Raw genomic sequence first — 14,062 nt, forward strand, 5'->3', positions numbered from 1 at the left:
TGTTTTAGTATCTTTTGGGCGATACTCAACTTTCTTATTTTAAATTGGAACCCATATTTTTTTTCTCATAATTTGGAAGATATTAATTTTCTTGATTCAGAAATGTGTAATATGTTCTACTTTTACAAAAAATATTTTTAAAAAAATTATTAAAATTGAAAAAAAATAAGCAATAAAAGTTAATAATAATAATTGCTGCTTTTTGACATTACAATAACAATATTCTGTTATTTGACCCCACGCACCTAGATTTTAGTAACTTTTATTGCCTAAATTTTTTCATTTTTGATACTTTTTTTAAAATATTTTTTGTAAAAGTAGAACATATTACACATTTCTGAATCAAGAAAATTAATATCTTATATAAAAAAAATATGGGTGCCAATTTAAAATAAGAAAGTTGATATCGCCCAAAAGATACTAAAACATTTAGAAAAAATTTGATTTCAAAAATTTTGAAATCGGTTCATAAATAAAAATTCTACAACGCCTGCCGTTTTTAAAAAATCACCCTGTATATGTATTATAATTTAGAACACTCGATAAAGGTCTATCAGTTTTACCAAACTTCATTACTTGAATTGAAATTGTCGAATTTATGGAATTTATAGGAAAATTTTGAGTTTTGAGCTTTGTCCTACAAATGGAAAATTCTAAAAATTTTACTCTTTGTTCTAAATCCTGAATTTAGTACATTCTATAAATGTGTTTAATGTAACGACTCGACCAAATTTCATTGCTTTAGCGATTAAATTGCCGTATTTTTGGAATTTATAAGAAAATTTTGAGTTTTGAGTTTCGTCCTACATATGAAAAATTCTAAAAATCTTACTTTTTGTTCTAAAATTCTGAAATTTAGTACATTCAATAAACGTCTTTAATGTAAAAACTTGACCAAATTTCATTGCTTTGGCGATTTAAATGTCGTATTTTTAGAATTTATAAAAAAATGAGTTTTGAGCTTTGTCCTACAAATATATTTTTTTTTAATTTCTAGTTCTTGTTCTAAAATTCTAAAATTTAGTACATTCAATGAACGTCTTTAAGGTACTAACTCAACCAAATTTCATTGCTGTGGCGACAAATTTTAGAATTTATAAGAAAATTTTGAGTTTTAAGCTTTGTCCTACAAATGAAAAAATCTAAAATTTTTACTTTTGGTTTTAAAATTCTGAAATTGAGTACATTCAATAAACGTCTTTAATGTAACGACTCCACGAAATTTCATTGCTTTAGCGTTGAAATTGTCGGATTTACAGAATTTATATGAACATTTTGAATTTTGAGCTGGTCCTAAGATGAAAAATTCTAAAATTCGTACTTTTTGTTTTAAAATTCCCTAATTTAGTACACTCAATAAATGTCTCTAAAGTAGAACTCGACCAAATTTCATTGCTTTGGCCATTTAATTGCCGTATTTTTAGAATTTGTAAGAAAATTTTGAGTTTTAAGCTTCGTCCGACAAATGAAAAATTTTAAAATTCTTACTTTTTGATTTAAAATTCTGAAATTTAGTACATTCAATAAACATCTTTAATGTAACGACTTCACGAAATTTTAATGCTTTAGCGTTAAAATTGTCGGATTTACAGAATTTATAGGAACATTTTGAATTTTGAGCTGGTCCTATAGATGGAAAATTCTAAAATTCGTATTTCTTATTCTAAAATACTGTAATTTAGTACAACTCTAAAGTAAGAACTCTCGACCAAATTTCATTGCTGTGGCGACTGAATTGTCGTATTTTTAGAACTTATAAGAAAATTTTGAGTTTTGAGCTTTGTCCTACAAATAATTTTTTTTTTCAATTTTTAGTTCTTGTTCTAAAATTCTGAAATTTAATACATCCAATGAACGTCTTTAATGTGCCAACTCGATAAAATTTCATTGCTGTGGCGATTGAATTCTCGTATTTTTAGAATTTATAAGAAAATTTTGAGTTTTGAGCTTCGTTCTAAAAATGAAAAAATCTAAAATTCTTACTTTTGGTTTTAAAATTCTGAAATTGAGTACATTCAATAAACGTCTTTAATGTAACGACTCCACGAAATTTCATTGCTTTAGCGTTGAAATTGTCGGATTTACAGAATTTTGAGAAAATTTGGGTTTTCAGCTTCGTCCTATAAATAAAAAATTCATATATTCTTAAATCTTGTCCTAAAATTCTGTAATTTAGCACTCAATAAACGTCTCTAGTGTAACAACTCCACAAATTTTCATTGTTTTTGCGTTAAATTTGTCGAATTTATAGATTTTTTAAGAAAATTTTGAATTTCGCGTTTTGCCCTGAGAAATTAAAAATCACAAACTCTCAATTTATTTCATAAACCAATTTAAAAAGACTGACAATCTTTTGTACAATTTTCCTCCCACTTAATCTTTTTAGAAAACTGGCACCATCGCACAACCCTCTCCTTAGTCCGGACTTGAACTGGGTACGTATTTTTCACAAGAGAACTGTCAGAACTGTGAGATACTTTGATAGTAAAGTTACAACGCTACAGTTTCTAAATATGGCGGTAGTGGGGTCTTATCACCAGGAACCAGTGGTGTGCCGCGTGTACTATTTACCCTTTTCAGACAGTAAGACACCCTCCAGATTGTTCCCAAATTTAATTTAATTCTTTCCCAGAATTCAAAAATCTTGTTCATCCTAGCATCATTGTCTACGGATGGGAATATCAATATTCAGAACGAGGAGTAGAAATTGCAGAGCCCAATCCCTTCATCCAAAATGGCGGAATTCTCGTTGGGCAAAACCAGAAAAAATTACCTTGAAGTGACGAAATTCATCAATACAATTCGGACTAACTTCAAGTAAGATGATTAAAGTTAATTATTTTGATAATGAATTGTTCTTCAGGAGCGATGACTACCATCTTTTGGACCGAAACTGTCAAACTTTCACATGCGAACTGTGCAGGTTTTTGGGAGTTTTGAGTATGTTTAATCACATAGTGGCCAAGTGCAAGATTTGGGCCAAGAAACCGATTTTTAAAACCAGTGCGAATTTTATTCATAGATTAGCGAACTTGAGCGGTTTTGGGGGGTCAAAATAATAAATAATTAAACTGGAGTTTGTTTCATTTTACGAAAAAAAATCAAGAACTGTTTTTTTTTGTATTATAAAATCAAGTGGATCGAGTTGGACAGCTGAGCTGTGTACTTCCCCTTTCTTCCTAGAGCTGCGCCGAGGTCAACAACGTAAGAAAGTAGGTCGTTGTGTTAATGTTTGCGGGTACTGTGGTTATGCAACACGTTATACCTACAGAAGCAACAAGTTTGAAAACATTTGACTTTTTCACAATGAAACCTCGTTCAAAGTTATTTTTGCACCCTTGAAACAGAAATAATTATCTGCTTCTTCTTTCAAATTGCGTCTTTTACATCGTTTTTCTATTCCAACTCCTCTCTTCTTGGAGATCTGGCAACACTGCGTCAGTTGTTTTCGTAGGATTTCTTATCACAATGCTTTGGTTTCTATATAATGTACTGAGTCCTAAAATTTCGCATAAACTAAAGAAACAAATTCCTGAAATTTTTCGACATTACGTACTTCAAAGTGGCGGCTAAATAATACATATTTCAAGTTTTCTAAGAGTATAAGTAAGTTTTTTTTTTGTAATTTTGGAACAGCTAAACGACTTTACTTTATTCATTACAATATTGTGAGCAAACGTTTCGTTTATTCGTTACATTTTTTATACTGCCGATCCTTGTAGAAATTTGTCATTTTTTCCTCGTTTTTTTCTTAATTTGATTTGTAAACTCGGTTTTATAAATTGATAATTTTGTAAGAAGACATTTTACAATAACTAATTTATAGGTATATTTTCAACTTTTATATTTGGCCTTAAAAAAATATTTCTTAGTTCTTGTTTAAAAATTCTGTATATTAGTGCACTCAATAAACGTCTCTATAGGAACAACTTCACGAAATTTCATTGCTTTAGCGTAAAAATTGTCGGATTTATAAAATTTATAAGAAAATTTTGAGTTTTGAACTCGTACTAGAAATGCAAAATTCTAAAATTCTTACCTCTTGTATTGTAGCACATTCAATAAACGCTTCTAATGTAACAAATATACCAAATTTAATTGCTTTAGCGTTAAAATTTTTGAATTTATAGAATTTATAAAAAAACTAGGTAGTCCTCGGAAATCTTTGGATCTCGCTTTTCCGAGGCCTTTTTGTATCATAGTATAACACATAAGCAATTCCAAATTAATATCCAACGCCACGGAAAAGCGAGGTCTACGAAAAAAGGGATATTTACAGATTTCCGAAGGCCACCTGGTTCATTTTTAAATTTTCGAATTTTTGAGTTTTAAAATTTTTGTACTTAGATTTTTTAATTTATACCGTTTTGAATTTGAAATTTTTACATTTTAAAACTTTCGAATTTGTGTTTTTGATTTTTTGAATTTTGAATTTTAAAATTTGTTGATTTTTTAATTTTAAAATTTTTGGTTTATTGAAATTTTATTACTTTAGCGTTAAAACTGCAGAATTTACAGAACATTTTGAATTTCGAGCTGGTCCTATAAAAGAAAAATTCTGAAATGTTTAGTTCTTGTTCTAAAATTATGTAATTTAGCACACCCAATAAACGTCTGTAATGTAACAACTCACCCAATTTTATTGCTTTTATTAATTCTAAATGCTTTGTTCTTATTCTAAAATTTTGTTATTTAGCATACTCAATAAGCGTTTTTACTGGAACAACTCGACTAGATTTTATTGATTTAGCGTTAAAATTTTGGGATTTACAAAATTTATAAGAAAATTTGAAATTTTGAGCTCGTTCTAAAAATGACAAATTTTAAAACTCTTATTTCGTGTTCTAAAATTTTGTAATTTAGTACAATCAATAAACGTCTTTACTGTAACAACTCGACTAAATTTTATGGTTTTAGCATTAAAATTATTGAATTTATAAGAAAATTTTGAGTTTTGAGCTTTGTCCTACAAAAACATAATTCTAAAATTTCTACTTCTCGTTATAAAATTCTGAAATTTAACACACTCAATAAAGTTTTCTGAACTAACAATTGATTGTAATACATATTCCAGACCCTTTTTTATTTTTCTTGCTTTTTTCTTATATCCTGTTTTTTTTAATTGTCCAAATTCTCTGCACATTTGTATTGGATTCTGTTTAAAAGTTTTTGGAGTTTATAAGAATCATTTCATTCGAGCTATTTAAAGGTTGGTTCAAGATTTTTCGTAACCATCAATTTTCTTTATTTTCTCCAAATTTTCTGCAGCTTTCTCCAAATTCTCTTGAGAATCTCTAAACTCTCTAGATTCTCTTCAGTTTTCCTTAGGTCCAATTTATATTTTCTTAAACTAATTTCATCAATTTTGTCTAGATTTTTCCAATTGTTTTAGTTCTTTGAATTCTCAGTAGTCCTACTTCCTTCATCTGGCAACACTGTTCTCTACCTGGAGCCTCCGACTCCGAACCCTCACCATCGCCATTCTTCTTCTTTCACACGACAAACTAACAGCGCCGTTGGCTTCGGGGGATTTCTTTATGGCTCCCCACTGTTTAACCCCATAACACCAATTCTAAACATCGAACATGGGAGCATTATTGGGCCGTAATGCAAAACCAGAAGTGGCAAAACCCATAGAACGAAAACCAGAACCAGTATTCGTTCGCATATACTATTTATTTGACAGTGAGTAATAAATTCTTAAATTGTTCTTTAATTTAGTTGTTTTTGCACCAAGAACCAAAATTGAGAGGATTTGTCCATACAAGTGTTGTCGTGTTTGGATGGGAATATTCTTATTCAGAAGATGGAATATCAGTTACAGAAGTTGTAAGTTGGAGCTGTTAATTTATGCGTTTCTAATATACAAATGATCATTTTTAATAGGGTGAAAACGAAAATACAAAACAGGACATGGAAAATCTCAAATTGGGAAAAACTAAAAAAAGTGAACACGAATTATTGGAGTTTATCAAAAGGATTAAGCCCCAATTTACGTAAGAATTTAATAGTGTTATGATTTTCACTTATACTTTTTTTTAGGAGTAAAACCTACCAACTGTTGGAATGTAACTGTCAATTTTTTACAAGTGAATTGTGCAAGTTTTTGGGAGTTCCGGACGTGTTGAGGGAAATATTGGTGTTTTACAAGAAAATGGCAGAAAATCCCTTTATTAAGATCACCGTAAATTTACTTCATAAAGCGATGCCTTTTTTTCAAAGTGGTTACTCAAATTCAAATTTCAAGTCTTTGCAGGAATCACGCTCAAGACGCTCAAGACGCTCAATAATGTTGTAAAGTAATAACTGAAATTCCTTCGAAAGGGAAAAAAAATTGAAACCCTTTATTTGTTTGTTATTTTATTAATAAATTTAAGCACCTATTACTGTCTTCAACTTCTTTTGTTGGTCAGGCGAGTTTTTTAAGAGTTATTTGCCCCATATTGCTTTGTAAAAAGTGTTTTTAGAAAAACATTTTAAAGTTTTCATTTAGTCATTTAGAGACATTTAAGTGTCATCTGTCATCAAAGAACGTGTATTATTGAATGAATCTTCCAGTTTTGACAAGCAAGTGACAGAACTACCAATACGAAAAACAATGCTTTCAGAAGTTAGTTCAATCATTGGTAACATTTGAATAACAATGCTATAATGTAACTCTTATACAGTATGTCCTCGGATTGAGTTCACAAGAGGAAAAAAAACGTTATTTTTCATTTTACAAAAAAATGACAAAGGAATAATATTTTTTGCTTAATTTAAAATAAATAAATCTTTAATTAAAACTTTAATATTATCAAGCTGTGTTCTTAAAATCGAAAAAAACAAAAAATAACGAAGAACTTTTTTATTTTTTATTTTGCAAAAAATGTCAAAGGAATGAAATTTGTTCCTTAACTTAAACCAATTTCCACTATTTGATTGACCTATTACCTGTTTTAGCACATAGTTCAATTCTAACTCGTAATTCTTTAAGACTATTTCGAATTTTCTCAATTATTGTTAAGGATGCAATTGGATTTTTTTCCGATTTTTTAATACTTACACATTATTGGGTATATTTTTCTTTAATCTTTAACGCAATATTTGATATTGCGAATCCACAGCTTGCTATTATTTAAACACGAATACAAAATTTAATAAATAAAAATAATAAAAAAAAATATTTTAAGAGTACAAACTAATAATTTTGAAATTTTAATTGCAGATTTATCTGTTTTGAAATAAGCAATATATGTTATTCCTTTGTCATTTTTTTGTAAAATAGAAAATAAACTTTTTTTCCCTCTTGTAAACTCAATCCGGGGACATACTGTAGATGCTATGTTAAATCTTTAATTTCGATTAAATACTTAACATCATGTTAAAGTGACATGAGATTATTTTTAAATGTCACAAATCGTCAAATTAGTTGCCAGATTAATTAATTTTCAATTAATTTGTTGTGTACACCTATACTACCCAAACCGAAAATTATTATTTTAATCATAAATGTTACTTTAGACACGAGCGGAGCGAGTGTTTAAAGTACGAGTGTCTATAGTAGTTTATAAGCGTGTGACATACTATACTTTTTCTTCGACCTGAAAGTCGAAATCACGAAAACCGCGAATCAATTTCCAACCAACTGTCAGTTTCATCAGTGGCTAACTTTAATTTGTAACTAAAATGACGGCATCATCTTCAGCCCGTGACTAAACCGCCACTTTAGTCACGGGTGATGCGATGTGTTTAAAATGTGACCTTCCATTCTACGATGGCAACTTAAAACGGCAATATAATATAAATACTGGAGTAAAAATATGTAGTATTATATTAAAGCACAAGTTTGATAAAATTTGGGTTTTGGCAAACGCGTCCCGAAATTAAAATACGCGCTCGGCTAGACCATTTTTTTAAGGGGCTAGTGTTCCATGAAACGTGTGTTATGTATATATTTTTTTAGGCGACCTTAACTAAAAACTGAATTTTCAGTTCTCAAATGCGGACAAAAAATGACCGTTTTCTAACCGCTTTTATTTTTGTCCATAATAGGGTTACGCCATCTATCGTTACTTTTTTTAATTACATCAAGATACCGACATTACCCCCAATTTTATATTTTTTTAGGTATAATCAAATTGACAAACTGCTGTAAAGTGCAACAAAGACGTGTTGAATAATTGCAAATAAACATATCTAGCAGTGCTGCTGCAAAAACATCAAAAAGCACATCAAACCTAATTCATACAAATTGTGAAGCTACAGATACCGAAATTGCAAATGTAAATAAAAAAAATATAAACTTTTCTCAAGAATTAATAAATATTTACAATTATTCAGTTGCTATAAATGATTAGATCAATAAATCATAAATAAAAATTAATTAACTTGTAAATTTAGTGATGTCGCCTAAAAAATCTTGTGTGTATCACGGCCAAAAATGAAACACTTTTTGGTCTTGGTATACAAATAACCATTTTGTGGAGACATTATTTTGCGTTTTTTTTTAGGAAAACTCTTTGAAGTTTCTTTTAGAGACATATTTCTGAATGGTTAAGTTGGTATAACGTCATTCAAGTATCATTTGTCATCAAAGGACATATTGGTTGAGTCATATAATTTGAACAAGCAATTGACAGGAGTACCAAGTCACAAAACAGTGCTTTAAGGGGTTTTTGTCTGATATTGCAATTAAAATCTTTGCACTTTATTCGGGTACACCCTATATATTTTAGCACACACACACGTCTCAAAATTAAAAAGTGGGCTCGGCTAGGCGAGTTTTTTAAGAAGCAACTGCACTAAACTGTTATTTTGACGTTTTTAAGAAAAACATTTTGAAATCTAGGGACATTTTCCTAGTACAGTTGGTAAAACGTCATTCAAGTGTCATCTGTCATCAAAGGACGCGTATTATTGGATGAATTTCACAATTTTGATGACCACCTGACAAAACACTGCTTTAAGAAGTTTCTTAACGCATCGGTAACAATTGAACAACAATAGTCTTAAGCACCGAATCAGAAAAATATCTAAAAATTGATTGATTGATACTTTGTAATAATAATAATAACATAATACAAACAATTTGACCAAAACGTAAAGTTTCAGTTCACTCATAAACTTGTACCATCATCTGAGCAACTTTGCCAAAATAAAAATCCCTAGACCCAACGTCAGTACCACTGAAGACAATTTACCCATCTTATTAGAACCCTCCTTATTTGAACTCGAACTAAGACCAGTCATTGGAATGTCCGGAAGCTTGTTGAAAAACTCCACATTTTCCTCAACCAGATTTTTAACACCTAAAAAAGCACACACTTCTGATATAAAATACGGGCAGTTCTGACCCAAAAGCCGATAGTCAGCAGCACTGAAACAACTTTTTAGCATCTCTAGTTTTTTCTAATTCAATTTGTACCTCCATTTTCTGCGAATTTCATTGACAAATTCGTAAAATTGCACTTCGGTCTTGTTGGTCGTCCCTAAGTCGTACCTCTCACAGTCATCAGTGCTCTGTTTAGTTAAAATTCATGAGTAAGATCCATGAAGATCGCAGACGAAATACTCACTGGTTTTATTTTCATGTTTATCCCAGTAGCACTGTAATCGAATTCGACCCCAAAGACTATAATACTTGCGTGTGATGTCCCTACGAGAGAATTATATTAGTTGCGTCGACGCAGTTTCAAGTTGATGCGGGACTTACAACCCCGAATTTTGTAGATTCTTCCTTCAACGTTACCACCCGACATATTGCACAAGTTTCAAGTTATTTCGTGCTCAAGAAGATATTTAAACTTTGTATGATTTGGGGCAGGAAACGCGATAGATATCTGTCGCAGTCGGACCCATTCAGATGGTCAATTGACACTTACTTCGGTATCGGAAAAAATGTTTAACATCCGAAAGTTTATCGTTCGGTCATTTAGGTTCTTTCAATCTTATCAAATTGCATAATGAAATATTGATACCACAAGTGATTTATGATAAACTTGACATTGTAATGCCGGATGCAGTCTAAATGGTGCTAAATTTGGTCCTGCGCAAGCGATTAGCACACACTTTTTTGGAAAACTTGAGGGAACAGGTTCAAAATCAAGAGAAAAAAATCAAGCATTGTGTCTTTAATAAAACAAGTTTGAATTGGAAGTTTGGTCGAAAACACTATGTGAACAGTCGTTTCATCAGAACCAAACCAGCTACACCAACCGCTAGACCTAGAGTAAGTAAAGACGGTTCGGGCATATTAGAACCTGTGTTATTCGACTTAACAAAAGAACTTGAGGCGGTTTCAGCCCCTGGAATTTTCGCAAACTTTTCGAAAAACTCGATGTTGTTTTTCACAAAATTTTCAACTCTTAAGAATTCACACAATTCTGAAATAAAATGTTGGCAATTTTTTCCCAATAGTTTGTAGTCAGTGGCACTGTAAAAAGGTTTTTGTTATTTCTAAATTAACTAATCTGTTGGTATACTGACTTACCCCCATGACGATTTAAGTTGATCGATGAAGTCTAAAAGCTCTTCTTTGGTTCGATCAGTTGTCCCCAGATTCTGCGTTTGACAGTCAGCGGTACACTGTTAACAGGTTTTGTCAAAGTAATGTTATATCGGGTGTTCAATTAAAGAAGATCACCTATGTCGGTTATTATTCCACTGTATAATTTGACAGAAAATGTCAATTTTCCAAAAAGTGAGATTAAGTAGTTATGTTTACAATGCCGAAATTCCAATCTTTTTAATAGAACACTCTGTACACGAAGTAAAAATACTTACTGGCTCAAACTTCATTTGGATTCCTTCAGCACCATAATCAAACTCCATTCCGAAGACAACAATGCTTGCGTGAGACGCCCCTAGAAACATTTTTAGTGCAATGGTGGTGGATTCAAGGAAATGTCGCAAATCTGAATTGCAATGCTGCAAGTTAACTTGAATTTTATACTTACATCCTCTAATTTTGTAAAGTCTTCCTTCCACGATGGAGCCGGACATTTTATTATCGATTTACTTTCAAAGAAGGAGTTAATATAGAGTTGATATGATGACACAGAAGTTAGAAGACGAATGTGCGGTATAGAAAATGTCGGCAGCTTGTTTTATCTTATCTTTGCGCAGTGTGGTTCTGCGCAGCTTTCTCTTTTGACGTGGAGGAAAGTTTAAATTTTTTAAATTATTATTTTTGCTCTTTTTTATTAAATTGTAGAGAAATAGGAGCAATTAAACTGTAGGTATATGTTGCAGAATATAGAAAACAAAGATAAAAATTGAATGAGTCTACTGAGGATGAATAAAATATGAGAGAATTTAAATTCTAAAATATTTAGAATTTGAGGAAGTTTATAGAAAAAAAAAATATGAAAAGAAAACTATAGGGTCGGGAGAATTTAATAGTTATAAAAATATGATAAAATCTGGAAGAATGTAGAAAATTTAAAAATTGTACAAAAGGTTGGCAAATTGACTTTGGTGACTGTAAAAAAAGGAGAATTTAAAGACAATTTAAAGCTACAAAGTTTAAAAAAATATATAAAAAATTAATAGAATCTAAGACAAATGTAAAGAAAAAAAATCCAGAGAGAATTTAAGTTAATCAAAATAGCATATAAAAAGATTAAAAGAAAACATTTTGACAGAAATTGCGGAAGATGAACGATAAATCTAGATAATAATTGAAGGCAAATCTAGATATAATCTAGGAAAATAGAAAAAGTTAAAACAACTCAAAATACTACTGATATTAGGAAATTATAATAAATTTAGAATCTTGAAAATTTGATTATCTAGATCTAGAAAAAGTGAAAATCAAACATAAGAATCTAAGCAAAATTTGGAGAACACTAAACAGAATCTAAAAAAAAATGGAATTAAACAAATCTAAAAAGGATGTAAAAAAATCTAAAAAAAATATACGCATGTAGATAAGATCTACAGGGTGATTTTTTTAAAACGGCAGGCGTTGTAGAATTTTTATTTATGAACCGATTTCAAAAATTTAAAAAACAAATTAAATGGTTTTTAATTTACTATAAACTGATGATTTTAAAATTTTTCTAAATGTCTTAGTTTCTTTTGGGCGATACTCAACTTTCTTATTTTAAATTGACACCCATATTTTTTTTTTCATAATTTAGAAGACATTAATTTTCTTGATTCAGAAATGTGTAATATGTTCTACTTTTACAAAAAATATTTTAAAAAAAAATATCAAAAATGAAAAAATTTAGGCAATAAAAGTTAATATAATCTAGGTGCGTGGTGTCAAATAACACAATATCGTTATTGTAATGTCAAAAAGCAGTAAATAACAGAAAGAACTAGTTTTCTTTCAACAAGATGGGGCTACACCTTACAATGCACAATGCATAATGCATTTCTCGTAGGTGTCAATTGTGCAATAAAAAAAACGGGATGGCGTTTCAACAGTATTTTATTAAATTAGGTAGTTGTGTTTTCTGATTTGTAATTATTATTGTCTTTTGTTATTAATAATTTAAAAAAAAAATGCCGATCTTTCTGTTATTTGCTGCTTTTTGACATTACAATAACGGCATTCTTTTATTTGACACCATGCACCTAGATTTTATTAATTTTTATTGCATTTTTTTTCCAATTTTGATAATTTTTTTAAAAATATTTTTGGTTAAAAGTAGAACATATTACACATTTCTGAATCAACAAAATTAATATCTTCCAAATTATGAAAAAAAAAATATGGGTTCCAATTTAAAATAAGAAAGTTGAGTATCGCCCAAAAGAAACTAAGACATTTAGAAAAATTTTAAAATCATCAGTTTATAGGAAATTAAAAACCATTTAATTTGTTTTTTAAATTTTTGAAATCGGTTCATAAATAAAAATTCTACAACGCCTGCCGTTTTAAAAAAATCACCCTGTATAAACCGAAAAGTTGAGAAAAGTTTGAAGAAAAACGACAACTAAATAATTCAAGACAATTTAGAGAAAATATATACAAAATATGTAAAAGAGTATTCAGAAATATAAAAAATATATACTTTTAGAATATTTGAACAATATCGAGAAATGTTTGTAGGAAAATTTCTAAGAATTTAATTAATATTTAAAAAGACTTGAGGCTGTTTGTTTTTTTCTCAAATTTTTATGAATAAATATTTGAGATTTTTTTTAAACAATTATTCTCGTTGCAAACAGCAAAATGGAAGAAAATATTTTAGCAAAAATATTTGAAGAGAATAAACCTCTGATTTTGGAGGTTAGCAATTAGGAAGCATTTTTCTGCATTAATTTTGTGACAAATCTTGAACGTCAATTTGACAGAAAAATTTTCAAATTTTTATTCGTAAAATGAAGAAATGTGATCGTGTGAAACAGTCTTTAAAGAAAATCCAAAAGGTAAACTAAATTTAGGGAGAATCTAATATTTTAAATGTAGATTAAAAGTGAAGAAAATCTTTGCAGAATATTTAGAAAATTTAAAGAAAATTGATAGAATCCAAAGAAAATTTAAAAACGACTTAAAAAAATGTGAAAGCAATTCAAATTATCCAAAGAATTTAGAAAAAAGAGTTTTGCTAAGCCTAAGGGAATATAGAGAAATCAAAGTTAAGAGAATCGGGAGACAATGTGAGGAAAATTCAAAAAGCTAAGTAAATCTGGAGTCCAAAGCAAATCTAATAGAATCTAAAAATAAGACAAAGAAAATTTAGAAAATCTAACCAAAATCTTAAAGGAAACCTCAATTATTCTGCAGAGAAATTTTTGTGGGCGCCAAATTTAAAATGAGGTTCTATGATTGGTCGTTCTGCAGAGACTGTTACACTATGCTGATTTTTTTAAACTCTTACGATTTCTGCGGAATGTCAAACAAAAACTGTCACAATTCTTTCAAATTTTCACAAAATTGTTTTTGTTATTTTCAATGCAGATTCGCCGGTATTTTATTTGAACTTTATGTTTTTATCATTATATTTTGCGATTAGTAATTTGTCAGTTGCTTGTGGAGCCATCTATTATTTGAAATTGACATGTATTTATTACAGGTATCTAACTTATCTCTTTTAAATCCTGCTTCTTTGTAAAATAAGGTAATAAC

General features: G+C 29.6%; 2 protein-coding genes across 2 annotated transcripts; one reads left to right on the forward strand and one right to left on the reverse strand.

Moving 5' to 3' along the window:
- Positions 1 to 5,428: 5,428 nt before the first annotated feature.
- On the forward strand, positions 5,429 to 6,381 carry LOC148177198 (uncharacterized). Its single transcript, XM_088032612.1, has 4 exons — positions 5,429 to 5,685; positions 5,738 to 5,829; positions 5,887 to 5,996; positions 6,043 to 6,381. Exons 1-4 carry the CDS (start codon positions 5,586 to 5,588, stop codon positions 6,296 to 6,298), a joined length of 558 nt encoding a protein of 185 aa, XP_087888738.1. The 5' UTR covers positions 5,429 to 5,585; the 3' UTR covers positions 6,299 to 6,381.
- Positions 6,382 to 9,021: 2,640 nt separating this feature from the next.
- On the reverse strand, positions 9,022 to 9,889 carry LOC148177199 (uncharacterized). Its single transcript, XM_088032919.1, has 4 exons — positions 9,695 to 9,889; positions 9,558 to 9,637; positions 9,407 to 9,501; positions 9,022 to 9,358 (listed from the first exon to the last, which is right to left on the reverse strand). The coding sequence occupies exons 1-4, from the start codon at positions 9,738 to 9,740 to the stop codon at positions 9,115 to 9,117; spliced, it is 465 nt and encodes a 154-aa protein (XP_087889045.1). The 5' UTR covers positions 9,741 to 9,889; the 3' UTR covers positions 9,022 to 9,114.
- Positions 9,890 to 14,062: the final 4,173 nt, after the last annotated feature.

Source organism: Gnatocerus cornutus, chromosome 3 (genome assembly GCF_029298725.1).
Source record: "Gnatocerus cornutus isolate USDA-ARS CGAHR chromosome 3, icGnaCorn1.1, whole genome shotgun sequence".
NCBI classification, from domain to species: Eukaryota; Metazoa; Arthropoda; class Insecta; order Coleoptera; family Tenebrionidae; genus Gnatocerus; species Gnatocerus cornutus.